Source organism: Aotus nancymaae, unplaced genomic scaffold, assembly GCF_030222135.1.
Source record: "Aotus nancymaae isolate 86718 unplaced genomic scaffold, 86718_ANA_hifiasm-v0.15.2.pri h1tg000029l, whole genome shotgun sequence".
Lineage (NCBI taxonomy): Eukaryota > Metazoa > Chordata > Mammalia > Primates > Aotidae > Aotus > Aotus nancymaae.
In genome coordinates this window covers 94961859-94989813 of record NW_026988442.1, presented here as the reverse complement: position 1 = coordinate 94989813, position 27955 = coordinate 94961859, and the positions used below count along the sequence as shown (strand labels likewise).

General features: G+C 51.4%; 1 protein-coding gene across 2 annotated transcripts; it reads right to left on the bottom strand.

Annotated features, from left to right (window-relative positions):
• Positions 1 to 1164: 1164 nt before the first annotated feature.
• On the bottom strand, positions 1165 to 20036 carry PTPN18 (protein tyrosine phosphatase non-receptor type 18). Of its 2 annotated transcripts, XR_010344632.1 has the most exons (16): positions 19944 to 20036; positions 17980 to 18088; positions 17646 to 17722; positions 17454 to 17549; positions 17302 to 17340; positions 7948 to 8016; positions 7333 to 7395; positions 6974 to 7116; positions 6591 to 6657; positions 6432 to 6509; positions 6250 to 6339; positions 5928 to 6016; positions 4860 to 5029; positions 4469 to 4543; positions 2415 to 4257; positions 1165 to 1948 (listed from the first exon to the last, which is right to left on the bottom strand). XR_010344632.1 is itself a non-coding variant. In XM_064382880.1 (15 exons), the coding sequence occupies exons 1-15, from the start codon at positions 20034 to 20036 to the stop codon at positions 4190 to 4192; spliced, it is 1326 nt and encodes a 441-aa protein (XP_064238950.1). In that variant the 3' UTR covers positions 1165 to 4189. The 2 variants fall into 2 exon arrangements, 1 of the variants encoding a protein (XP_064238950.1); XM_064382880.1 differs by having other exon boundaries at positions 1165 to 4257.
• Positions 20037 to 27955: the final 7919 nt, after the last annotated feature.

Here is a 27955-nt window from a genome sequence, read left to right as displayed (position 1 = left end):
CCTGACCTCAGGTGATCCACCCACCTTGGCCTCCCAAAGTGTTGGGATTACAGGCGTGAGCCACCACGCCAGGCCCATGTATTTTAATTATATTTGCAAAGACCCTTTTTCCAAATAAGGTCAGCTTCACAGGTTCTAGGAGTTAGGACTTGGACCTATCTTTTTGGGGGCCACCATTCAACCCACTCCCTCCAGGAAAGACTCATAGGAAGGCAGAGGAACGCCTCTCCCAACGCTGAGCTCTTTCTTAACAAGAGAACGGTTTTTCTGTCAGCCTGAAGCAATGATTTACACGATCAAAGACAGGGGTCTGGAAAGGGGAAGAGAACCTTTAAGACAAGTATATTTTACTAGAAGTGAGGCAGCCGGGAGTGAATGCTGTGAGGTGAATCAGCCTGCATACTTCCTAAGTGCCAGCCCTGTTCTGGGAGCTGGGACAGTAGCTATAAACCAAACAAAAACTCCTGCCCTCATGCGGCTTACCTTCTGGTCAGGAGAGACAGATAGGAAACAATATTAAGAGGTAAATGTTCAAATACATCACAGGCAGAATCTAGGAGAAAAGTGTCCAAGGCAGAGAGAATAACCAGGGCAAATGGCTGAGTGGAAACTGTGCTTGCCACGCTAGGCCAGGAGGGAGGGTACTGGGTGTGAAGTCAAAAATCAAGAAGGCTCAGAGACTGACCCCTCCCTGCACATGCACGTGTAGAAAACATCAGACCGAGACTGGGCGCGGTGGCTCACCCCTGTAATCCCAGCACTTTGGGAGGCAGAGGCAGGTGGACCACGAGGTCAGGAGTTCGAGACCAGCCTGACCAACGTGGTGAAACACCGTCTCTACTAAAAAACACAAAAATTAGCTGGGCGTGGTGGCGTGTGCCTGTAGTCCCAGCTACTCGGGAGGTTGAGGCAAAAGAATCGCTTGAACCCGGGAGGCGGAGACTGCAGTGAGCTGAGATGGCGCCACTACACTCCAGCCTGGGCGACAGAGCAAGACTCCATCCTGGAGGGGAGGGAGAAACAACAGACCTCTGAAGCGGAGAAATACACAGTTTATTACTCACAGCAAACACAGCAGCCAGAACAGCATCTTTAGTCAGCTTCCCATGCCCCTCCTCCCAGGAAGAGGGGATGTGGACCGTGCCACCTGGGCAGGCAGTGGGTTTGCATCCCAGCAGAGGGACCTGAAACTGGGAGACTTGGAGACTTTATCAGGGCTGTGGAGGACCTGCCTTTTCTCTCCTCCAGAGATCCCTGGGGTAAAACAACCTGGGATGAAGGTTTCTGTCCTGGGCACGCTCTGTCTTCCCTCTGCTGTTCCATCGTCCTTGCAAAGCTGGTCTGTGTCCCTTGCTGAGAAGGCCCAGTCATGCAGGAACACAAGAGGTCTAGGAAGAGTTATCTTTCAGAAGTGGGCAGTGTGACATCAGGCAGCAAGAGCATCCCAGGAGGTGAGGCTAGACAGGGGGCCCTGGGGACCGCAGCGAGTCGATTCTGAGCCACAGGGGAACCGGAGGAGGGTTCTGAGCAGAAGAGCATCGAACTTGCCTACAGTTAGAACAGACTTCAGGGAAGCAAGGGTGGGAGTGAGGCCACGTGAGAAAGCCTAATCCTGGTGGGGCGTGAGAGGAGGCGGTCAGATCCTGGGACTGTTTTGAAGGCAGAACTGACAGGATTTGCCAACAGATGACTGGAGAGAAAAAGAGTCAGAGGAGGGTGGGGGACCGTTTCTGTTGCAGCGGCTGGAAAGAGGGAGCTGCCATTGCCTTCTTTCCCACCTCAGGGGAGTCAGGCTGGGAGGGAACATCACTTCGGTTTTGGAAATGTTAAGTCTGAGATGTTCAAGCAAAGATGCTGAGATCTGGAGTTCGGCGTTTGCGGTAGAGACAGAGAATCCGGAGTTGTCACTGTTTAGAAGGAATCCACATCCTTGAGACTGGACCAGTCACTAAAGGAGTGACGAGAGGAGAGGGCTGAGGGCCAAGCACTGGGTCATAAAGTGGAGAGCAAACAGCAAGAGACAGGAAGAGTGGCTGGGAGGTGAGGAAGGAGGTGAGTACACAGTCCAAACGTCCAAAGAAATCCCGTAACCTAGAGGGAGGTCAGATGCTGCCGGCCAGTGGTATGAGGCCTGAGGTCAGAGACACAGAGGTCAGCGCCAACCTCACCAGCAGCCGGTTCACAGGAGTGACAGGGGCACTGGGAGAGTGGGAGACAGCACAGGGTCAGCTCTTTTAAGAAAACAGAGAAACGGGGCAGCTGTAGAGTGGGAAGTAGGGACCCAGAGTGAGACCAGGAAGGAAAGGCAGCCCGTGAAGGTATGATACCACACCAGCTCCCACTGTGGACATCCAAACCCAAGCCTCCTGGGGAAGTCGGGGAACCGTTAACAACCCACACCTCCTCAGCATTACCCTGCCGAGCGGTGGGGCGGGGCATGTGCACATCCCCCATCATCCCCATTGAAGGCTCAGGAGAGTGGAGTTCATGCCAAGGCACTTGAGCTCGGCCAAGGACGCAGCCAGGTAGAGGCAGGAAAAGGCCAGTCCTCACCCAGGGAAGCGCAGGACAGAGGTGGACGTGGGGCCCAGGGCACTGCAGCGGTGCGGACAGGGACCTGGGCAGGCACAGTGTCAGTCAGAGGTCTAGGGACCCGAAGGTGAGGCGCCGGTCCCTCCAGGTTCCAGGAGAGAGTGTCTTAAACTTTGTCCATTTTGCAGTGACTTGGAGATTTGTCCACAGAGGTGCGTCCTCCTTCCTTCCTTTCTTCTTTTTAAACAACTGCATAATGTTTCATCCTAGCAGGAACCCTACCTCGGACCATTTAAATTGTTTCGAATCTTAGGGGGCGAGGCCTGGTGGCTCACGCCTGTAATCTCAGCACTTTGGGAGGCTGAGGCAGGAGAATTGCTTGAGCTCAGGGTTGGTTCAAGACCAGCCTGGGCAACATGGTAAAAAACCATCTCTTAAAAAAAAAAAAAATAGATCTGTAGCTCCAGCTACTCAGGAGGCTGTGCTGGTTGGGGGTCTTTCTGGCTGGGGTCTGTCTAGATAGGGCCTGATTTGCTGGGGGTCCATCTGTCTAAATAGCTAGAGATGTGTACTTATTTAGGGAACTTGTCTGTCAATCTGAAGAACCATGTCTGCCCAACCGGGGTCCATCTATCAAGACGGGAGTCTGGCCAGCTGGCTGGGATGTCAGGATTCTGTGTGACTGATGTCTGTCTGTCTGGCAGTCCATCTGCTTAGTCAGGAGTCTGTCTGGCCAGAAGGTCTGTCAACCAGCCAGCCCACCTGGGGGTGGGGTTGGGGTTGAGAAGTCTGTGTGTCTGTTCAGCTGGGGATCTGTTTATCTGTCTAGTAATCTGTCTAACTTAGGGGTCCACCTGGCTGTCCAGCTGGCAGAGATGTCTATCTTTTGGAGGCTCTGTTTGGTGCTCTCTGGCTGGACTGGTCTGTCAAGCTGTTGGCTGGTCTGTCTCTCTGGCTGGGGTCCCTCTGTCCACCTGTGGACTGTATCTCTGAAGGTTTGGCTATCTGTCCAGGTTGGTGGTCCATCTGTCTGTCTGCCTATCTGGAAGTCTTTTCTTTTTTTTGTTTTTTTAAGATGGGGTTTCACCATGATGGCCAGACTGGTCTTGAACCCCTGACCTCAGGTGATCCATCCACCTCGGCCTCCCAAAGTGCTAGGATTACAGTCGTGAGCCGCCGTGCCCGGCTATCTGGAGGTCTTTTTATCGGTCTGCCTGGGATTAGTCTGCTTGGCTGTGGTTACGCCTGGCTTGGATATGCCTGGATGGCTAGGGGTCCATCCATTTCTCTGTGTGGTCACCTGAGTGTCCAAGTGAGGGAGGCTCAGGTGCTGATGACGGACTAGTGCGTTATGTGGTGAGGGCAGCAGTCCCTGGAAGCCCATCTGTCCATTCTCCCCCTCACAACTCAGGGGCCATGCCCCTTCCCGACGTTCTTTCTTGAATCTGCTCTCACCAGCCATTCTACCCTACCTACCTCCTCCAGCCTCGGGCCTTGAACGCTACAGTCACTGGGGCAAAGCCCCCACATTTCCCACCCTGAGAAACTTTTATTTTGATCCAGGCCCACTGTTTCCATTCGGCACACGGCACTCAGCAGCGCTGGGGCATCAGCAGTCCGAGCTCACACGAGGCAACAGCCAGGAGCTGGCGCAGACTCACACCCGGGTCCACTCAGCAGGCGGGTCCCGGGGCCCCTTCGGCTTCCCAATGCGCAGGTTGAAGCCTGGGAGAGGAAGGGTGCTGTGGGTCTCATGGAGAAGCTGAGGTGTGCGGAGGCGGGCACACATGAAGGCCAACCCCCGCCCCCAGGTCCTCGCGGTTCACTGCCCCCAAGTCCACAGGACTGAGCTCCAGGCCCCCATCCGTCAGCCCCAAAGTCCTGGGGTTCACTCAAAGCAGCAAAGTCCCAGCAACGCAGGCTCTACCTGACTTACCCAGCCCACCGGTCTGAGCTCCACCAGCCACGTCCTCGTAGGCGCCGGATCCGGCAGGGCCTTGGTCAGCAGGAACTGAGGGCAGGAGGCCCCCACGGGTCAGCTGCAGAAGCCCCAGGGACTCCCAAGACCCCACCCCGGGCGGGGCCGCTTCCCCCGAGGCGTGGCCGAGACCCGCCAGCTCGTATCTCCCGGAACCCAGCCCCGGGGCCGCGGCCGCCTGGGGGGGTTCCGGGGCGTGGCCGGGGGCCGGGACGTCAGCATCGGGGCGTGACCGGGCTGGCGGCGGGGGTCCCTGCGCCGGCCAGGGCCCGGGGACCACAGCGGGAGGGTGCCCCGAGAAGGAACGATGGGCGCCGGCGCCCCCCGCCCCGCGCCGGCCTCGACTCACCGCTGCCAGGCAGCGTCCCCCGCGCGTCCTCCGCGTGCGCCCCGGACCGCTGGGCGCGCGGCGTCACCTGGCTGTAGAGCGGCCCCGTCTCCGCCGCGGCCCCGCGCTTGTGCACCACCGCGTAGGTGTCCGCCATGGCGCGGCCCGGGGCCCCGGGCACCGAGATGCTCCTGCAGGCGGGGAGGGCGGGAGGAAGTGAAACGGCGGCGCTGGGCGGGGCGGGAGTGGGGAGACGAGCGCGCAAACCGCGGGCTTCCTTCCCGCCCAGGCGCGCGCTCCGCGGAGGGAGGGCGTCCCCAGCGCGCCGCAGCGGGGCGGACGGAGGAGGAACGGGGGCGGCCTGGCAGGTGAACGGGGCACGGGCCGATGCGACGGGTGGCATTTCTGGGTCTGTCCGTGAATAAAAGGATGCGGAAGTGGCGCGGACGCCGGAAGGGACGGCCGCGAAACGCAGGCCTGGTCCCCACGGCGAAGGCGGCTCGGTCCCGTGCCCGCGGCACCCAGCGGGGGCCCGACAAGCGGGCGGCATCTAGAAATACTTGTTTTTTGAGACAGGGTCTCGCTCTGTCGCCCCGGCTGGACTGCAGGGGCGCGAACTCGGTTCACTGCAGCCTCCGCCTCCCGGGCTCAAGCGACTCTCCTGCCTCAGCCTCCCGAGCAGCCGGGACTAACAGGCTCCCGCCACCACGTTTGGCTAATTTTTGTATTTTTAGTAGACATGGGGTTTCTCCACGTTAACCACGCTCGTCTCCAACTGGCCTCAAGTGATCCGCCCTCCTTGGCCTCCGGAAGTGCTGGGATTACAGGCATGAGCCACCTGAATTAAGTTTTGATTGGAGGATGCAGGAAAGGCCTAACCTCAGAAGGCAGGGCCAGCCTGAGAGGCAGAGGCGAGGGGACCACTGGGATAAACGAATCATCCTGGAGAGGGTCCCCAGAGCTCAATTCGAAGAAAGGGCCAGCGAACACTGGGCGAAGTGAACAAGGAACGGACTGGTGTTCCAAGGATGAGGAAGGGGTTAGCCTGAGAAATTGGGCAGGGAAGAATGCGGGGATAGAGCCGGGTACCTGAGGACGCCTCCTGGTGGGCGGGCTATGGCGAGAAGCGCTGGGGGAGTCCGGAGGAAGAGGGCATCGTCGGACGCTGGGGCACAATTCTGGGGAAAACAGGAGGGAGGCTCCTGAGGGAGGAAACTGGCCAGGCCTCTCACAGGGCTCTGGGAGAAAGCTGAAGACGGGACAGCCCGATAAGGGGTGCCCAGAGGAGGGCACAGGTGGCTGTCACAGTCAGTGACTGCTCCCAGGAGTCCTGGGTGCTGGACCCTGCTCGGGGTCCTGGTCTCTGAGGGTGCTGAGGGTGGACAGGAGAGTGGGAAAGGGGCCTCTGTACCTCTTTGAGGTTCTGGTAGAGGGGGCTGGCGTTCTGGAGTGTGGAGCGGAACATCTGAGCCACCGTGTGGTACAGGAACCTGTACTGCTCCTGTTGGGATGAGAGGCCATCGGGAAGGGAAGGCGGGGCGGAATGGCAGCAGCGGGCCGCTGTCCTGGAAGATGAGGAGACCCAGGGCTCACCTCTGTCTGCACGGCTGCGGGCCGCTGCTTCCGCATCTCAAGGACCACATCGAAGAGGCTGAAGTCAGGTAGGATCATCTGGGACAGACACACAAGGCACTTGAGCAGGACACGTGGTCATGGGTGGCACGCTGCACACACAGGATGCCCACATCGTACCTGGGTCAAAAGCAGCTGTCTCACATAATCCACGGTGCACAGGACGCCCGTTCGCCCGCAGCCCGCGCTGACAAGGGAATCAGAGCGTGCCGAGTCGGCCTGACCACCTTTGGGGATGGGGTGAGGGCCCTGCTGGATCTCTTCATTCCCAGAATCTCCAGATTATATTTCAACAAGGGAAACCTTTTTAATCACTTACATTTTGTTGAGCAGCAGCTGTGTGCTTACTCCCCAGCTGAGTCTGTGCTGAGCAAGTGCTCACGATGATAGACTATGCCGGTGGGCACGGTCTCTCAAAATAGGCACTCAGACTGCAAGACCAGCCCCAGGCCCTGCACTCGTCCCCTCCCTCACCAGACCCTCATGAAGCTCGTTTCCAAAACCTGCAGTGGACACAGAGGGGTTCAGAGCCAGATCCCTGAAGGCGACGGGCTTCCTCCACCATGGCGAGCACGTGGTCAGGACTGCTGGGGACCCCGCGGTCTGGCCAGGACATATACTGCAGCTGGTACACAGAACGGGACTCCTGAAACACAGAAAAAGACTAGCAAAAGACTTAGGAACAAAATAAAACACCATTAAGTGAGCACCAGCTGTACACCAGGCCCACTCTAGGAGTCTTCCATTTATATCTACCAGATAATAGCTGAGGAGGTGAGAACCAGTGTGATGCCTATTTTTACTGGGGAGAAAAGCTCTCCCCTCGCAGGGGCCCCTTTACCTCCTCCTCCCCTGTCAGTACCTTCTGGAACGTGACCTTGAGGGTCCTGAGCACGATGTCCTCATTCAGCGGCTTCTCCTCAACCTAAGTGAGGGGCGGTGGGGGGTGGGGCAGGTAACAAAAGGGAGGAGAAAGAGGTCACAGGTACCTAACGTCATTTCTACAAAGCAAAGCGTTCCTGATTAAAAAATCAAATACAGACAACATTTAAAAAATTCATATAGCCCAAACTTTCCCCAAAGCTTTCATTAAGGAAACATTGGACACAGGAGAGAAAGAGGAGCTATGATAAACACGAGCCCTTTTGCGGTGAAAAGAGATCTCTTTTGTTCCAAAATGAAACTTTTATTGCATTAAGTACTAACTATATGTATGACTTGAGAGATTTCCCCAAGCTCTTTGGAAATGGTAAGAGAAGTGTTTCAGGAACCGAATCGGGCACATTTACATGACAGAGAGAACTGACTGCAGCCAAGGAAAAATGCAAAGGCTGCGCATATACAGAACTATCTGCAGGCTGACACCAAGGAGTTTCCGACAGTGTGAATGGACTGTGGGAGAAATTACTCATCCTTTCAGGCCCAACCCAAAGGCTTTCCATCCTGGGAATCTTCCTTAAAACCTCCCACAGCTCACCAGAGTGATGCAGAAAAGCCCCGTCTGCAGCGGCTCCTGCTCTCGGGCCCAGTATCGCTCACACCTTTTCTGCAAAAGGTAAGGGAGAAAAGGCAGGGAGTGAGGGCGGGGAGTCAGCTTCAGAGCTAGCTCAGTCCTGCCATAAGACACCCCAAGTGCTGCCGGTGGAAGCGCGGGCAGCTGTACCGATGACCCATAATACAGGCCAGCCAGCAGAGCCGGCATATTAAACACGCAGACTCAGTGGAGGTGCGCTGCAGGCCACGCGGAGGAAAGACGGTCCAGGATACCCTCGCGCTGTAAGCAACTAGGAACTCGACACTGGATGGCAGGCACTGCGGTACTGTGGTCACCGAACAGTCCGCTCCGGCTTACTGCGTGGAAGTGTCACCAGGTAAGACATGACTCTAATGATCCCACTGAGCTGAGCCAGAGGTCATGGCTCAAGGAGGCCAAGGCAGGTAGAATTTGCAGGGCAGAGTCCTGGAAGGAACAGAGCTATGCAAATAAACAAAACCAAAACCAAAACCCGGCACAGAAGCCCCCTCCTCGGTGTTTTGGATGAATAGTGATCTGAATACACACAGCATGAAACCTCATGAAGCCGGGCAAGAGTAACTTCCCAGGAAAACATAGTAGGGCTCTGTAGGATGAACACCTCCTTGAGCTCACAATGAGAAAGAATTCACACCCCCTCTAGCTAGCGTGCAGAGGCCTTATCCACTATATGGGGCCTTCAGTAGGGAACCTAGAATGACCACACATTAGAAGCATGGCCAAATTAATTCTAGAACAAAGGCCACTTGATCAACCATCCAAAAGTTCCTGAAAAGGCAAGACACTCAAAACAGATTCCAGCACTTAGCTGTGCGAAATTCTAAATACCAAGCATCCAGTCAAATTTTACCAGACATACAAAGAAGCAGGAAATTGTGGCGCATAATCAGGAGAAAAATTAGTCAATAGAAAGGGCCCAGAAATAACAGAGTTCAGAAAAAAAGAAGCCAAAGCCTTAAAGTAGCTAGTTGTTATGCATATACTCGAAGATGAAAAGGACACATGAACATGATGAAGAGTGGAATGAAAGACACAAGAAATACCCAAGTAGGATTTCTAAAAAGGAAAATACTGTGAAATGAAAAATACACTAACAGCAGAGTACACACTAGAAGAAAAGATCAATAAACATGAAAATATAACAATAAAAACAATTCACAATGAAATGAAGAGAATCAGTTCTCTGTAGAAATACACCAAACGGTCTAGTGTACGTGCATCTGAGTCCAGAAGGAAAGGAGAAATGGGGGTACAGTATATGTGAAGAAGTAACAGGTGACAAAATTCCCAAATTTGATGAAACTGAACTCATAAATCCAAGAAAGTCAATGAGCCATAGGGAGAACAGACTTAAAGGAAGTCACGCCAAGGCAGATCATGATCAAATGACTGAAAAAGAAAAAGAGAAAAAAAAAATTTCTTTTGAGTTAGCTTCCTGAGTAGCTGAGATTACAGACACACGCCACAGCGCCTGGCTAATTTTTGTATTTTTAGTAGAGCTGGGGTTTCACCAGGTTGGCCAGGCTGATCTCGATCTCCTGACCATAACTGATCCGTGGCCTCAGCGTCCCAAAGTGGTGGAATTACAGGCGTCAGCCACCGTGCCCGGCCCCAGAAGAGAAAATCTTAAAAGCATCACACACAAAAAGGCATATCCCATGCTGAGGAACTAAGTTAAGAATTCTAGCAAAATTTTGTCAGAAACTGCAAGTCAATGGTATGATATCCTAAAAATGCTGAAAACCTTTTGAGTCAAATACAAGCTGAGGGAATTCATCACAAACAAATCTGCACTATGAGAAATATTAGAGTAAGCTCTTCAGATGCTTACAGTCAGCGACTGCTATTTGAGAGGCTGAAGCAGAAGGATTGCTTAAGGCCACTGCAATACCAACTTGAGCAACATAGCTAGCCTGTATCTAAAAAAAAAAAAAAAAAAAAAAGTTTTAAAATTAGCTAGGTGTGTTGGCAATATAGCTAGCCTTATCTAAAAAATAATTTTTTAAAAAATTAGCTGAGTGCAGGCCGGGCGTGGTGGCTCACGCCTGCAATCCAAGCACTTTGGAGGCCAAGGTGGGCGGATCACCAGAGGTCGGGAGTTCAAGACCAGCCTGACCAACACGGTGAAACCCCATCTTCAAAAAAATAATAATAAATTAGCTGAGAGCGGTGGCACACCGTACTCCCAACTATTTGGGAGGCTGAGGTAGGAGGATTGCTTAAGCCCAGGAGTTTGATGCTGCAGTGAGTGATGACTGCACTCTGCATTCCACCCTGTGTGACAGAGTGAGACCCTATCTCTTACATAAATAGAATAAGTAAGCTCTGCATACAAAAGGAACATGATACAAATGGAAATACGGGTCTACACAAAATAATAGAATAAGGAGAAAAGAGACTAAGTGTAAAAGATATTTCTCTCATTTTAAATATCTTTAAAAGATTGTCTAGTGAATTTTATCAAACAAGGAGGAATTAATACCAACCCTTCACAAACTCTTACAAAACACTGAAGAGGAACCATTTTCCAACGTATTGTATGAGGCAAGTATTACCCTGCCACCGAAACCAAAGACATCACAGGAAAAGAAAACTACTAACCAATAAGCTCACAAACATAGACACAAAAATTCCGAACAAAACACTAGCAAAGTATTATACACCACGACTAGTGGGATTCATCCCAGGAATGCAGGATCGGTTCCCCATATGAAAGTCACTGTCATACACCATATTAGTAGAATACGAAACAAAACATGGGCATCTGAGTAGATGCAAGGAACAAAATTTGACAAGACCAACAGTCTCTCACAATAAAGTTCATTAGAAACTCAGTGCCCAGGATTTTTATCGGGCACACTCTGCCTAGCCCGTACTAAGATGTCAGAGTCCCAGCTGGAGAGCAGGTGTTCTGCATAAACCATGCTGTTTGTATTAACAGTTTAGGCATAGTTAGCCACCCCGATCAGAAACCTAGGTGTCTAGAGGCCACCCAAGAGTCAACCTTACAGGAGGGCCTTTCTAAGCATAAACAGTTATGCTTGCTATGTTAACTGTTTTCTGCACAGCAACGGACCCACCCAAAATAGCCAAAACTATCTTGAAGAAAGAACAAATTTGGAAGACTCATACTTCTGATTTCAGAACTTCTACAAAGGTATAATAATCAAAACTATGTTATACTGGCACAAGGATAAACATATCAATCACCTTAATAAACTGAGAGTTCAGAAATAAACTCTTATATTTACGGCCAATTAATTTTCAACAAAGGGGCCAAGACCGTTCAGTTGCCAAAGCATAGTCTTTTCAACAAACGGTGCTGGAAGAACTGGATAGCCACACGCAAAGGAGTGATTGTGGACCCCTATCTCATATCACGCAAAATTTAACTCAAAGTAAATCAGAGACCTAAATGTAAGCAAGAAAACTACAAACACTTAGAAGATAAAACGGGAGTAAGTCTTTATGACCTCTGATTAGATGACGACTTCACACAGCAACACAGTACATTGGAATTAAAATTTAACAAAATGTTGGTGCTTCAAAACAACCATCAAGAAAGTAAAATGACAACCCACAGAATGGGAAAGACATTTCCATTGTAGGAGTTATTCCGGGTACAAGTCCCTTATGAGTACATGACTAACTGTGAAATAATCATGTACCAATGAGGGACTTGTATCCAGAATAACTCTTACAACGCGATAATAAAAAGACAAAGAATCTCAAATAACCCAATTTTAAAATGAATAAGTGACCTGAATAGACATTTGTCCAGAGACGATATACAAATGGACAAATAAGCACATGAAAACCAAAACCATCACACCTGTAATCCCAGCACTTTGGGAGGCCGAGGCGGGCGGATCATGAGGTCAGGATATGGAGACCATCCTGGCCATGGTGAAACCCCATCTCTACTAAAATACAAAAAATTAGCTGGGCATGGTGGCGCGTGCCTGTAATCCCAGCTACTTGGGAGGCTGAGGCAGGGGAATCGCTTGAACCTGGGAGACAGAGATTGTAGTGAACCGAGATCATGCCACTGCACTCCAGCCTGGCGACAGAGCAAGACTCCATCTCAAAAAAAAACAAAAGAAAAAGAAAACCAAAACCACAATGAGATACCACTTCCCACTCATTAGGATGGAATATATATGCTTGTCATATGCCACATAACGATGTTTTTTATTTTTATTTATTTATTTTTATTTTTTAAAGATGGGGTTTCACCATGATGGCCAGGCTGGACTTGAACTCCTGACCTCAGGTGATCCACCCCCCTCGGCCTCCCAAAGTGCTAGGATTACAGGCGTGAGCCACCGCGCCCAGCCACATAATGATGTTTTAATCAACAACAGACCCCATATACGACGGTAGTGCCGTAGTTTATAATGGAGCATATGTAGAAACCTGATACATGGCACTTGATATTGACATTGCGTATTAAGTCGGAAAATTATTATACTCGGTAACGGTGCTGAGACATTTACTCTTCCATATGAGAAATATATACAAATAAAAAATGTATGTATCATCTATGTTTGTTTAAGTGTACTCTATGATGTTTACACATGACAAAATAGTCTAACAAAGCAGGGCATATCCCTGTCATTAAACTACACACGTCCCTCCCTCTATCTCTCTCTCTGCTGATGGAAATGTAAAATGGTACAGCCACTGTGGAAGACAGAGTTACCATATGATCCAGCAATTCCTCTCAAGCGGTATGCCCAAGGCGCTGAAAACAGGGATTCAAACAGTTATGAATATTTTACCACACCAGTTAAAAAAGACACAAGGTATACCACTTCACATCCTCAAGGATGGCTATACTACTAACAAAAAAAAGACAGTCACAAGCATCAGTGAGAAGAAATGGGGACCCTCATACATTGCCGAGGAAATGTAAAAAGGTGCTGCCACTGTGGAAAACAGTTCGGCAGTTCCTCAGAATGTTAACAACAGAGTTTCCATATGGCCCAGCAATTCCCAGCAATACTCAAGAGATATGAAAACATACATCTACATAGATCCTTGTATATCAATGTTGATAGCAGCATTGTTCACAATTGCCAGAAAGTAGAAAGAACTTAAATTCTATCAACTGGCCGGGCGCGGTGGCTCACGCCTGTAATCCCAGCACTTTGGGAGGCCGAGGCGGGTGGATCACGAGGTCAAAAGATCGAGACCATCCTGGTCAACATGGTGAAACCCCGTCTCTACTAAAAATACAAAAAAAATTAGCTGGGCACGGTGGTGCGTGCCTGTAATCCCAGCTACTCAGGAGGCTGAGGCAGGAGAATTGCCTGAACCCAGGAGGCGGAGGTTGCAGTGAGCCGAGATCGCGCCATTGCACTTCAGCCTGGGTAACAAGAGCGAAACTCCGTCTCAAAAAAAAAAAAAAATTCTATCAACTGCTAAGTAAAATGTGGTAGAGCCATTCAATGGAATATTATTCAGAAAAGAAAAATATGCTTAGCAAAAAAAGGCTACATAGTGTATGATTCCATTTACATGAAATATCCAGTGAGCAAATCTGTAAATACAAAGCGTAGGTTAGGGATTGTCCCAGGCTGCAGAGGTTGGTGGGAGATGGGGATGGCTGCTAATGCATGGAGGATTTCTTTATGGAGTGATGAAAATGTTCAAAAACTTGTTGTGGTAATAGTTGCACAACTCAGGACTATATGAAAAGTGATGGAATTGTGCCCTTTAAATGACTAATTGTATATCAATAAAGCTGTTTAAAAAAGACATTCTAAAGCAAAAATAATAGCAGTGTATTGTGGAGTGTGTTTTATATTTAAAATTAAAATATGCAGTAACCATAGCGCAAAGCATGGAAAGAGGAAATGGAAACACTATGAAAGTCCTGACATGTTACATGAAATGTGTAATATTATTTTACTATAGACTGTAAGTTAAAGATATATGTAGTGTAAACCCTAAAGTCACCACTAAATATTTAAAATAGAGCTATCGCTAATAAGAGAATAGTTACTATGCAATAGATTCATAAAAAATTCTCACTCTGAAAGAAGACAGAAAGAAAAAGAAAAGAACAAACAGAGAAAACAGAAAACAAACAGCAAGATGGCAGGTTTAAACCCGACATTATTGAAAATTACATTAAAGGATAAACATTCCAATTAATGGCAGAGACTGTCAGATTAGATTTAAAAACTAAATCCTGGCTAGATGCAGTGGCTCATGCCTATAATCTTGGCACTTTGGGAGGCTGAGGTAGCAGCATAGCTTGAGGCCAGGAGCTTGAAACCAGCCTGGTTTATACAGTGAGACCTCATCTCTATAAGAAATAAAAACAACCAGGCGTGGTGCAGGCCTGTATTCCCAACTCCTTAGGGAGGCTGAGCTAGGATGATCACTTGAGCCCAGGAGTTTGAGGTTACAGTGAGCTATGATTGCAAGACTGCACTCCCCCACTCTTAAAAAATAAAATAAAATAAAATAAGTCCCTACAATACACTACCTTCAAGAAACACACTAAAAAATAAAGATGGGGCCGGGCACGGTAGCTCACACCTGTAATCCCAGCACTTTGGGAGGCTGAGGAGGGAGGATCACAAGGTCAAGAAATCAAGACCATCCTGGACAACGTGGTAAAACCCCATCTCTATTAAAAATACAAAAATTAGTTGGCCATGGTGGTACGCGCCTATAGTCCCAGCTACTTGGGAGGCTGACGCAGGAGAATCACTTGAACCTGGGAGGCGGAGGTTGCAGTGAGCTCAGATTGCACCACTGTACAACAGCCTGGTCACAGAGTGAGACTCTGTCTCAATAAATAAAAAAAATAAGTAAGAACATAGATATAAAGTAAAAGCATGGGAAAAGATGTACACAAACTCCAGAAATTTAAGGCTGGGTGTGGTGGCTCCGCCTGTAATCCCAGCACTTTGGGAGGCCGAGGCGGGTGGATCACCTGAGGTCAGGAGTTCGAGACCAGCCTGGCCAATGTGATGAAACCCCTTCTCTCCTAAAAATGCAAAAATTAGCTGGGCCTGGTGGCGGGCACCTGTAATCCCAGCTACTTGGGAGGCTGAGGCAGGAGAATTACTTGAACCCGGGAGGTGGAGGTTGAAGTGAGCCAATATCGTGCCATTGTACTCCAGCCTGGGCGACAAGAGTGAAACTCCATCTCAAAAAAAAAAGAAAGAAATTTAAATGGCTATATTAATATCAAAGTACACTTCAGAAAAAAATATTAACAGAAATAGAGTCATTACATATTAGAAAAGGGATTGAATCATTCGGAGAATACAATCCTAAATGTATATGTACTCAACCGCAAAGTTTTAAAACATGAAAATAAAACTGAAAGAACAGCTAAAGCTACAATTAGAGGTGCAGATTTCAACATTCCTCTTTCAGCAAATAATAGGGCAAGCAGACAAAAAATACTGTCAGAAATGAGACTTGAGTAACACTGTTGACAAACTTGACCTAATTGATATTTATTGAACAGTTGGCAATTTCCACACTCTTCTCTTAGCAATTCATACATTTAGAGAAAATACATCAGTAAAGATATAAAAGTGCCTTTTAAAAAAGACTATCCATTTGATCTAACTGGTATTTACAGAACACTCCAGCCAACCAAAGCAGAGTATACATTCTTTTCAAGTATACTTGAAATTAAAGTAGTATATTAGCCAGACATGGTGGCATGTGCCTGTACTCCTACCTACTCGGGAGGCTGAGGCAGGACAATCGCTTGAACTTGGGAGGCAGAGGTTGCAGTGAGCCAAGATCACACCACTGAACTCCAGTCTGGGCAACAGAGCAAGATTCCGTCTCAAAAAAAAAAAAAGTGGAAAATGAAAAAATCAATAGAGAAAACGAATACGACCCAAAGCAGGTTCTTTGAAAACTAATATAGGGCCGGGCACAGTGGCTCACACCTGTAATCCCAGCACTTTGGGAGGCCAAGGCGGGTGGATCACGAGGTCAAGAGATCGAGACCATCCTCGTCAAAAGGTGAAACCCCAACTCTACTAAAAATACAAAAAATTAGCTGGGCATGGTGGCGCACGCCTGTAGTCCCAGCTACTCGGGAGGCTGAGGCAGGAGAATTGCTTGAACCCAGGAGGCGGAGGTTGCGGTGAGCTGAGATCGCGCCATTGCACTCCAGCCTGGGTAACAAGAGCGAAACTGCGTCTCAAAAAAAAAAAGAAAAGAAAAAAGAAAAAATAATATAATGATAAACCTCTAGTCCAAGGATTGGCTGACATTTTCTGTAAAGGGTGGGATAATATTTTAGAATTTACAGGCCACATAATTTATTCAACTTGCAAGTACTCAACTCTGCCACGGTAGCATAAAAGCAGGCAAAGACTACATGTGAATAAATGAGTATGGCTGAGTTCTGACACACGGTTTATAGAAAGCAAGCAGGAGCATGGAGATGGAGACTGAGCAATAGAGAGATGAGGCAGAGACAGAGAGAGAGAGAACACAAATTGCCAAAATCAGGAATGAGAAAGGGACGTGACTACAGATCACACAGCCTCCACGATCAGCTAGTCACCCCAGGGAACCCCACCCCATCCACGGAGCAGGCAGGAATGCAGAAACCACATGCAGGTTTGTGCCTCGAGCCTTCAATGCTGGCGTGCATTCATTTATTTAGTAACTAATTTATGCAAACAGGCAAAACAAAGATCCCTGGCCTTGTGGATCTTACCTTCTGAGTCAGGGAGATTAAGAATAAACAATGTACATAATACATTTGTAGATTATCCAGCGTGTTAGGAGTTCATAAGAACTGTGAAGAAAAAAGGCAGGACAAGGGAGGGAGAGTGGAAGTGCCGAGAGTTTAAAGTGGTGTGAAGACCCACCCGGGAAGGTGTTACTGAGGAGTTAACATTTGAGCAAAGACGTGAAGGAGGTGATGGAGCAGCCACCGGAAAGGCCCAGGGCCTGAGGCAGAGCCATCCCTGGAACATCTGGGGAACAGCAGAAGGCAAAGTTGTTAGGGGAGAGAATAAAGGGCAGAGAAGTGGAAGGAGAGATCAGAACCTGAGGGAAGCAGTCAGAATAGGACCTTATGGTCTAAGGTGTGATAATGGGTGGAAGCCCAGCTGGAGAGGGACGAATACAAGGAAAAAGATCAGCAAAAACTTGGAGAAACAATGCGGCTTCCCAAATCCCCACAGTAAGGTCACTCTAAGAGCTGGAGCCTCGGGTCCTGGGGTCAAGGAGGAGCTACAAAGATCCCCCGTCCCTCCTCCTTGCATAAGGACGTGCAACCTGGGGGCAGAGGATACCTACCCGACCGTTCTCTATCTCTCTACAGGCCATCAGGATGACCTAGACAAGGAGATCAGGGGAGAGGAAGGTGATTGGGTTAGGGTGCCGGGGAAACCACCCAGGGGGTACTTAGATGTTGATTCCCCCGTCCCGCCCCGCCCCCAAGTGCTGACCTTGACCCCAAACTCCCAGATCAGTCGCCAGAAGTCTAGCAGGGTGTGAGGCAAGGGTCCTTGCGTGGCGATGTAGGCCCGGCTTCCATCCGCGCCCTGGTGAAGGCCACATTCACTACTGAGATTCTGCTGCCCACCCCTGGCCACCCCCAATCCGCCTCCTCCACCTCCTTCCAAGACCCCAACCCTCACCCGGATGAAGTTGCCATTAATGTAGTCACTGTGTCCCTCTTCCTGGAGCAGGGAGAGGATCACTCGCGTCTGATCATCTGTCAGCAGATAAGGTTTGAAACGTGGCGTTTGGGGAGGATAGGGTGTCCAAGGCTCTGACAGTCCCCTGGCTGAAAGCCAGCAGGGACCACACACCTGCAGAGACCCCGTCGAGGTGCCCTCGTGGGCTGCTGAGCAGTGCAGAGGGTGAGGGTTTGGGAGGGGAGCGCAGCGGGTAACCCCGGGGCACACCGACGCCTGGACTGAGGCGGGGCCTGCGCCGCTGCACCCACTCCCCGCAGAAGACCCGACTTACAAGGCAGCACATCTTTGTAGCGGTTCTTCCTGACGTTCCCCGGCTGACTGCCGGCCTCGGTGGAGCACACGCCGTCAGCCTTCCAGGCGGCCGAGCGGGCCTGAATGTCCTGGTGGAGCATCATGAGTGGGCCGCGGAGGGGAAAAGACAGGGGAGGAGCCAGGTCAGAGTCCCGGGCCACCTAGGCGCGCGCAGGATACAAGGCCAGTGGTCTAGGGAGGTGAGTGCAGACCCCGAAGGCACCGGGCCTGCCTAACAAAAATGATACAGTAATAGCGACCCAGAGCACCTTCTCTGTGCCAGTCTCTGCGCTAAGGGCATGTAATCATCACAGGTTCCTACGACGTGGGTACTGCCTTCCCCATCGTGCAGGCGGGAAACTTTCTGCACTACGTGGTTGAGTGACTTGTGGACGGTCCCAACTAGGAAGCCTCATGGTGAGGGTGGAACTCAGGCCTCTCGGCACCCACCCCTTGCACACTCACTCTGTGACATTGTTCTGTAAGCAATAACTGTGATGAAACGTGTCATATAACTAAACAAATAAGACAACGTCCCATGCCTTGGCATTATAATGGATAACACACACTAAATGTACTGTGTTACAGCTTGTACAGTACAAGACGCTATAGGTACTGTGTTACTGGGAGATTACAATAATAATAACCGTGAACAGTGTATTACCATCATCCTCAGGTATTCGTAATCTCAATGATAATAAGTAACAGCCACCATGCCACCACTGTGTGCTGGCCACCATTCTAAGTGCTTTACTTGTCCATTGGGTCACTTAAGCCTTCGAGATGCCCGTGTGTACTGGGTACACCTAGAAAAGCCCAGCGATTCCTGCACATGTGGGAGGCAGGCTTGGGGAGCAGGGGTACCCTCACCACCCAGCCTTCCGCATGTGAGGCCCTCAGCGATGTGCACGGTTCAGAACCCAACCAGTCACATGATGTCATATATCACACGGGTATTATGTTTACGTTTGTGACATGCTTTTTTTTTTTTTTTTTTGAGACAGAGTGTCACTCTCCTGCCCAGGCTAGAGTGCAGTGGCGTGGTCTCAGCTTACTGCAACCTCCACCTCCCAGGTTCAAGCAGTTCTCCTGCCTCAGCCTCCCTAGTAGCTGGGATTACAGGCATCCGCTACCACGCCCAGCTAATTTTTCTATTTTCAGTAGAGACAGGGTTTTGCTGTGACGCCCAGGCTGGTCTCGAACTTCTGAGCTCAAGCGATTCTTCCGCCTCGGCCTCCCAAAGTGCTGGGATTACAGGCGTGAGCCACCGCGCCGGGCCCACGTTTAGAATCTTTACAGGCAGTGGCAAACGCCCCTGTGAAGTGCGCGCACGATATGCGCTAAGCGCTTTTCACCCGCCCCATTTAATCCTTGAGCCAGTTTGGTCATTCATGCTCCCATTTCTCCAAGGGAGAAGCCGAGGCCGGGGGGGCCAGGTCAACCGCGCGCGCCACAGCCGAACGGCCCCGGACGCGGATTCGAGCCCGGCGTTCACACCCTCACCGCGCCAGGGCCTCCGGGTTCCTCTTGGCCCTGCTGCGGCCCCTTCCTCCCTGTGGTCACAGGGGACAGTCGCGGCGGGGCCGGGGCTGTCCGGCGTGTGCAGAGTTCCGGGGGCCCCGGCCCTCCCCTGCGGAGCCCGCCCCGCCTGTCCCGCCCGCAGCCGGGTTGTTCCGGGGGTGCGACCAGGACACCGGGAGCCGGGCTGTGCACGGTCCGTCCCGACCCGACTATGGACGTCGCGCTCCGGGGCCGGGGGCAGAGCGTGAAGACGAGACCGCGAGAGCGACAGAGAAGCGCCGGGGGAGAAACGGGGAGAGGCTCCCCGAGGCGGGGGGACACCCGGGACACCGCGGCGGAGAGGCAGAGCCCGCGGGGCGCGGGGCACAGGCGGCCGCGGGGCCAGGGCAGGGGGGCGCCGCTCCCGGACCCCGCGCCACTCACGCTGAACTCGCCGGCGAGGACCGCCGCCTCCCGGTCGCCGCGCGCTTCCAGACGCTCCAGGAAGCTCTGCGCCGCGTCCAGGCTGCGGCTCATGGCGCCGCGGGCCAGCGAGGTCCAGCCCGGCCGCCGCGCTCCGCGCCCACTGCGAGTGTAGACGCCGGGGGAGGCGGAGACCGGCGGCTGAGCCTCCGCCCCGGCCTCGGCAGCCAATGGAAGCGCGCGGCGGCGGGGAGGGCGACCCGGCCGGGGTGTTCTGAGCGCGCGCAGCCCCGCCCCGTCCCGCTGTGGCGGGAGCCCTCGGTCCTCGCCGGCTGCCCGAGCAGAGCCCAGCGCGGGCGCTTCCCTTTTTTTTTTTATTTTTATGTGTGAGTGCCGCGCCCACAGGTGGGGCCGCACAGTCCCGGGAACACTCTCTCCCGCTTGGACCCGCCCCCAGTCCGGGATCGGCGCGCGGGGCCGATGTCCGGGCGCCCGCTCTGGGTGGACGGCCGCGCGGGGTCCGAGCTGGGGCGGGCGGCAGCCGTGGGTGGACATGGTCGCCGAGATCAGACTCCTCCTCCAGCTGGGGGACCGCGGGTCGGGGCGTCCGCTCCAGCCCGGCCCAAGGGAGGCCGGGGCTGAGGCAGCCGCGCCGTGGGAAAGGCCGAGTGGCAGCCGGAGCTTCTCTGCCTACTTCCCGAGGAATTTGTGGTCGCTCCCTTTCCCGTACGGGCTGGCGGCGCCGGGGCACCCGGGTCAGTCCTGTGTGAGCATCTGGACCTGCGTGAGCCTGCTGGGAAACAGAACTGAGGCAGTGGGAGTTGGTTCTGGGGAACGAATAGCCTTTTGCCTGCCCTGGCACTCCCATGTGTGCAGAGGTCAGAGGGGAACTGCTGTGCCAGCTTCCGGGGTCACCGAGGGGAGGCTGGAGAGAACGGACCGGCACCTGGGGTCCTTCAAGGACCGGCCTGGATTAGCCCCCTTCTCACCGAGGTTGGAAGAATTAAGACGGGTTCAAGCAATTCTCCTGCCTCAGCCTCCCGAGTAGCTGGGACCACAGACAGGCGTTAAGGGCACACTTTCTTAAAGGGCCAGGTAGGAAGTGATTTTGGCTTTACCAGCTCTGCCCCAGCTGCTTAACTCGGCTGTGGCAGCATGAAAGCCGTGTGGCTGTGTCCTGATTAAACTTTATTTATGTACAAAGAAACGAGAATTTCATGTAATTTTCATGTGTCATGACTTATTCTAGTCTGTGTGTGTGTGGCCTACAGGCAGTCGTTTGCTGACCTTGGCTTAAGTGATGGAGAAACCAAAGTCGGAGATCAGTAGCTAGGGCGGTTTCATTTATTGTGGGGTCAGAAGGGGTCACGTTGAAATCCACGTTCATCATTTATCAGCTTCATCTTTGATCGTAGTGATAGGGAATTCATTAGAAGTCGGTCGGGGTCCCTTGGATGTTCATGGGGGCTGTCACTCATTGGGAGGCCAGTGAATACTTGGGACAAGAAGTGAAAGGAATTGGGCCACTGGGATTTGCGGTGTAACTGAAGCGTCAGAAGAGTTAGGGAAGTCATGGAGAGCTTCTGCTCAGTTCACGATGGTGACTCTCAGTGCAATCACTGAGGTTTTGTGGGTGGCCAGGGAGATCCAGGGAGGTAGCATACAGAAGCCTCAGTGAGCTTTCAGAAAAGGACTTTGCTGGGGAAGTTATGAAGGCTGAGCCCCTCGACACTCATGGTTGTTAAGGATGGTCATTATGGGCTAGTGGATACCAGAGCACTAAGGGGTCGTGAAAGGTATCTCTGGGATGGTGGTGGTCATGGATGCCATTGGAGGTCAATGGCCACCGAAGCCTGGGTGGTACCTGGCCTTTGGCAGCAGTGAGGGGTAAATGGGCATCTTGGCTCACTGCAGCCTCCGCCTTCCGCGTTCAAGCCATTCTTCTGCCTCAGCCTTCCAAGTAGCTGGGATTACAGGCGCCTGCCACCACACCCAGTTTTTATATTTTTAGCAGAGACAGGGTTTCACCGTGTTGGCTAAGCTGGTCTTGAACTCCTGACCTCAGGTGATCCACCAGCCTCAGCCTCCCAAAGCTGGGATTACAGGCGTGAGCCACCATGCCCGGCGCCCCTCGTTGTTTACCCCCCCTGCCCTCCTGACATCTGACCATCCCTCTGGATGTCTCTCTAAACATCCAGATTCTTAGCTTGCCCTCTGTTCAGCTCAGGCTGGGCGTGGGGGATGGGAGGACCCCACAACCTCCAGAGGCCCCGGCCCACCCCAGCTCTCCTCTCCCGGAGGACTGCCAGCTGTGTTCTTGCAACGAGAGTCGCTGCTGCGGGTGGCCCTCCTGTTCACCCTGCCGGCAGCGGTCTCGCAGAGCGGGAGCAGCTGGCACTGCTGCAGAGCCCCCAAGCATGCCAAAGCCCACGCGCCACATGCCAGTCTGTCACCTGCCACCAGTCAGTGTGGCCACACAGGCCGCTCCACAGAGCCGATGGGACGAGGTTCCGGAAGATGCACAGGGACGCACAAACAAGGCTGTGAGTTCAGCCTGCGCCGAGGCTGCACAGGGGGAAAGAAACTACAGTGGAGACATCTGGCAGACAACCCTTCCTCCTGGAGGCTTCCGGGGAACTCCGTGGAGACTGCTGGCATCGCCAGGGTATGGTTCTCCAGCTTCCTTTTTTGCTTAGTTAAAAAAGGGCAGAAGACTGGAACGAAAACGTTTCAGTTAGACTTCTGGCACCATGACTCAGTGTGACCTTAGGCGAGTCACTTAATTTCTCTGTCTCAATTCCCTCCTCTGTAGGATGGGAACGATCAGAGTCTCTCTTCTTGTTGCATTATCGTGAGAATTTAAGGAAATCATTGTCATAAAGCATGTAGATAGAACAGCCCTTGACCTGCAGTAAACACTCGGTGCCATTATTATTATTACACTGCTAGCTTCCTTTTGTGAGACTGCCACGCCCACCTCCTTACTCCCTCCTCTAAGTTAAAACAAAAGTGGGGATGGGGGCCAGAAATTTGAAAACATTTTCCCATTGCTTCATTCTGTTAAAAACCTTCAAGCTGGGCGAGCCGTACAGTTGGCTTATCCGCAAGGCTGGCATTTAGTGAACGGGAAAAAGGCGCTCTCTTCAGTGCAAGAGGGAGCTCGTGGCGGCGTCCCCCTCCCGTCCCTGAGACACCTTCGTTCCTGTCTCCTTTAACTCTCCTCAGGTGTGCCAGGTTTCAGTGTTCTGAATCAAAGACTCCTCCTGTCCCTCCCTGGGAAAGGGTCAGCAGCTCAGAGCTGGGGAAACCCAGGCCAAGGAGAAAGCCACCCTTCCGCTTCTCAGCCCTCCCACCACGCCCCACAATCCCCAGCTCTCTGTGGAGGGTGACCTGCTGCCCTCGGGACTGCCCTGCAATTCTGCTTCAGAAAGCAGGGAAAGTCATTGGGAATAGAGGGGAAAGCCCTCTTCCCCATTTTTAAAATGCTCATACCAACTTTTCCCCCACCTCTCCAGGGCAGAGCCTGGGTACCTGCATTGCCCAGAGCAGGCCCCTGATGTGCCCCTGGAGGAAATAAACTCAGGCAGACAAGTGCTCCAACAGCAACGGCATTCAGGGACTTCTGTGACGGACAGGCCTGGTCAGGCTGCTGCCTGCGCAGCTGGCAGTTCCTACACCTGATGCCAGCCCGGCCTCAGCACACTTCCTCTGCATGCGGTGCTTTGTTTGAAAAGACCAACTGGCCATGCTATTGTCAGCAGATGCTGGCTGGGGTCCTGCACGGATGAGAGCTGTCTGCGGGCCCTGATCGCACAGCCCATGTATCATGGCCGAGTGCAGTTCCCAGGACAACCAAAGGGATGCATGGATCCATCTGCATCAGCTTCTGCCCCTCAATTATAACACCAGAGAGATATGAGTGTGCGTAAGCACCTCTGGAAGGAGCCCTGTAACGAGGGGCACCCTCGCTGCTGCTGCTGACCAGGGTGTTCGGAAGTCCTAGGCGATGCAAGGTGGCGAGGAGAAAGGAGGAGGGAGGAGCCCGTCAGAAATGCTGACTGGCTTATGCCATAACCAGCTACAAAGCTTTGGAAACTTTCATGAAAAACTGTAAGGAATTACAAGAAAATTTCCTAAGGTAGCTAGTTAAATACACTGAGTAGGCCGGGCGCGGTGACTCACACCAGTAACCCCAGCACTTTGGGAGGCTAAGGTGGGAGGATCATTAGGTCAAGAAATCAAGACCATCCTGGACAACATAGTGAAACCCTGTCTCTATTAAAAATACAAAAATTAGCTGGCCATGGTGGTGCGTGCCCGTAGTCCCAGCTACTCGGGAGGCTGAGGCAGGAGAATGGCTTGAACCCAGGAGACAGAGGTGACAGTGAGCTGAGATTGTGCCACTGCACTGCAGCCTGGGCGACAGAGGGAGACACCATCTTAAAAAAAAAAGAAAAAAAAATACACTAAGTATTTACACACACCATTTTAGTGAATTTGAAACTATAATGCGAAAAACTTCCATATTAATTTCTTGAGAAACAGGCACCAAGTCTGCACCCCTAATAAATGAATGGAGCTAAGCAATAATACTGCCTATTGACATCATAAAACAACTCTCAGACAGGCACCGAGACTCCTAACGAAAGAACATAACACCCCCATCAAGTACTGCTGCTAAAAAAATGTGAATGTGTATCTGATTGAGCCTCTAGATCTCAATATTAATTCAGAGGAAACACAACAGCACACAAAAGTGTTAAATGACACCACAGTGTTAAGATCAGCAACATCCAGACCATGAAAGGTCTATTAAGACACACCAGTTTCCGCCGGGCGCGGTGGCTCACGCCTGTAATCCCAGCACTGTGGGAGGCCGAGGCGGGTGGATCACGAGGTCAAAAGATCGAGACCATCCTGGTCAACATGGTGAAACCCCGTCTCTACTAAAAATACAAAAATTAGCTGGACATGGTAGCGCGTGCCTGTAATCCCAGCTACTCAGGAGGCTGAGGCAGGAGAATTGCCTGAACCCAGGAGGCGGAGGTTGCGGTGAGCCGAGATCGCGCCATTGCACTCCAGCCTGGGTAACAAGAGCGAAACTCCGTCTCAAAAAAAAAAAAGGGCCGGGCGCGGTGGCTCAAGCCTGTAATCCCAGCACTTTGGGAGGCCAAGGCAGGTGGATCACGAGGTCAGGAGATCGAGACCATCCTGGTCAACATGGTGAAACCCTGTCTCTACTAATACAAAAAATTAGCTGGGCATGGTGGCGCGTGCCTGTAATCCCAGCTACTAGGGAGGCTGAGGCAGGAGAATTGCCTGAACCCAGGAGACGGAGGTTGCAGTGAGCCGAGATCGCGCCATTGCACTCCAGCCTGGGTATCAAGAGCGAAACTCCGTCTCAAAAAAAAAAAAAAAAAAAAAAAGAAAAAAGAAAAAAAAGAAACACAAATGCAACTGGGGAAACATTTTGCACCTAGCGTTTGTCAGAGGTTAAAACCTCTGATGATGCCCAGGGCTGACCTGGGGGCAGGTGCTCACATCTTGTGATGGTGCCTATGGAGAGATACAACCTCTACTATCATTTTCTTTTTTTCTTTTTTTTGAAACGGAGTCTTGCTCTTATTGCCCAGGCTGGAGTGCAATAGCGCAATCTCAGTTCACTGCAATCTCCACCTCCCGGGGTTCAAGTGATTCTCCTGCCTCAGCCTCCAGAGTAGCTGGGATTAAAGGTACCTACCAACATGCCCAGCCAATTTTTTTGTACTTTTAGTAGAGACGGGGTTTTACCATGTTGGCCAGGCTGGTCTTGAACTCCTGACCTCAGGTGATCTGCCTGCCTCAGCCTCCCAAAGTGCGGGGATTACAGACGTGAGCCGCTGTGCCCAGCCTCCATCATTTCAAAGGCAGAATGCGACTTGTAGGAATCTATCCATCAGATACACTTGCATAAATATGCACTGAAGTATGTTCAATGATGCCCTCGAAGCAGTGTTTGTGGGAATAAAACAGGAAGTCACCCAACAATGCAGCCACAAGGAAGGAAGCATATCCGTGTGTACTATATAGCCTTGGTGACCTGTGGCATCCAGTTGTCATTAAAAGGTAAGATGCAGCCGGGCGTGGTGGCTCACGCCTGTAATCCCAGCACTTTGGGAGGCCGAGGCAGGTGGGTCACGAGGTCAAGAGATCGAGACCATCCTGGCCAACATGGTGAAACCCCGTCTCTACTAAAAAAATACAAAAATTAGCTGGGCGTGGTGGCGGGCGCCTGTAGTCCCAGCTACTTGGGAGGCTGAGGCAGGAGAATTGCTTGAGCCCAGGAGGCGGAAGTTGCAGTGAGCTGAGATCTCGCCACTGCACTCCAGCCTGGTGCCTGGCGACAAAGCAAGACTATCTCAAAAAAAAAAAAAAAAGGTTAAGATGCAAGGTTCAGTGTGGTGTGCACAACATGATCCTTTTCAGGTTAAAATATAACTAACAGTCAACAAATTTATGGATACCATGAATAAAAAGTATCAGGTCAGCTTCTTTAAAAAGTCAGTACTAATGACCTCTGGAGAGTAAGAGTAGGGATGGATTGTTTGGGAAGGAGGATGATGGTTTACTTTTCACTATGTGCACTTGCGTGTGTGTTTTATTTTTTGTAGAGATGAGATCTCCCTATATTGCCCAGGCTGGTCTCAAATTCCTGGCCTCAAGTGATCCTCCTGCCTTGACCTCCCAAAGTGCTGGGATTACAGGTGTGAGCCACTGCACCAGGCCTTCTGTATGCTTTTTTAACATGAGAATGCCTTCCAAGTGTCCACCTGCACCCCAAAGAAAAATGGGCATAGATCTCAGAGGGCAGCTCTCCAAGAAGTGGATAAAATGTTCACCCACTAACATTGTGGTAAAGAACCTCCCTCCTCCCTGGGTGCCCAGTGCACCAGCAAGGCGTCCAGCCTTCCGGGGACGATCAGGCACATACACGCAAGCGCAGGGCCCTCCCTGCCTCTTCTGCACACTGACAGCACATTACACATGGCGTTTCACACCATGCTACTTTTTTGGTTTGTTTGTTTTTTTGAGATGGAGTCTTGCTGTGTCACCAGGCTGGAGTGCAGTGGCACAATCTTGGCTCACTGCAACCTCCGCCTCCTGGGTTTAAGCGATTTTTCCGCCTCAGCCTCCCGAGTAGCTGGGACTACAGGCGTGCACCACCATGCCCAGCTATTTTTTTTGTATTTTCAGTAGAGACGGGGTTTCACCATGTTGGCCAGGATGGTCTCGATCTCTTGACCTCGTGATCTGCCTACCTCGGCCTGCTACTTTTAGTTAACATCTATCTTAAGGAGTTTCTCAATGGCTGCATCTACAGAATGGGAAAAACTGTTTGCAAACCCTGTATCTGATAAAGGGTTACTATCTGCCTCAGTTTGGGCTGCTGAGATTCCTTAGGAATGAGATTTCAATATATGAATTTCCAGGGAACACAAACATTCAGGCCACAGCAGTAACCAAAATACATAAGGGACTGAAGTCAACAGCAAAGAACAAATGACCCAGTGTATGCAAACACGCTCCATGTCGCTGTCAGGAAATGCAAATCAAAACCGCAATGAGAGCTCGCCTCCTACCCGGCAGGAAGGCTATTACTAAAAAACAAAAGGTAACAAATGTTGGCAAGGCTGTGGAGAAAAGGGAACCCTAGCAAACTGCTGGTGGGAATGGAAATGAGTACAGCCTTTATGGAAAACAGTACGGAAGTTCCTCAAAAGATTAACAACAGAACTACCATTCGATGCAGTAATCCCACTCTGGGAATACATATAAAAAGGAGATGAGGCCGGGCGCAGTGGCTCACGCCTGTAATCCCAGCACTTCGGGAGGCCGAGGCAGGCGGATCACGAGCTCAAGAGATCGAGACCAACCTGGCCAACATGGTGAAACCCCGTCTCTACTAAAGATACAAAAATTAGCCGGGTATGGTGGCAGGTGCGTGTAGTCCCAGCTACTTGGGAGACTGAGGCAGGAGAACTGCTTGAACCCGG

Bases quoted from the DNA above. Each gene is read 5' to 3' on its own strand.
- PTPN18 (XM_064382880.1), bottom strand. From the start codon at position 20,036: ATGAGCCGCAGCCTGGACGCGGCGCAGAGCTTCCTGGAGCGTCTGGAA. The intron at 6,658-6,973 runs GTTTTGGAAACG...TTCCCTTGTCAG, and splicing joins CCCCTCTGTGTCCACTGCAG to CGCGGGCTGCGGGCGAACGG. The intron at 5,030-5,927 runs GTACCCGGCTCT...CCCCGCCTGCAG, and splicing joins CCACCAGGAGGCGTCCTCAG to GAGCATCTCGGTGCCCGGGG.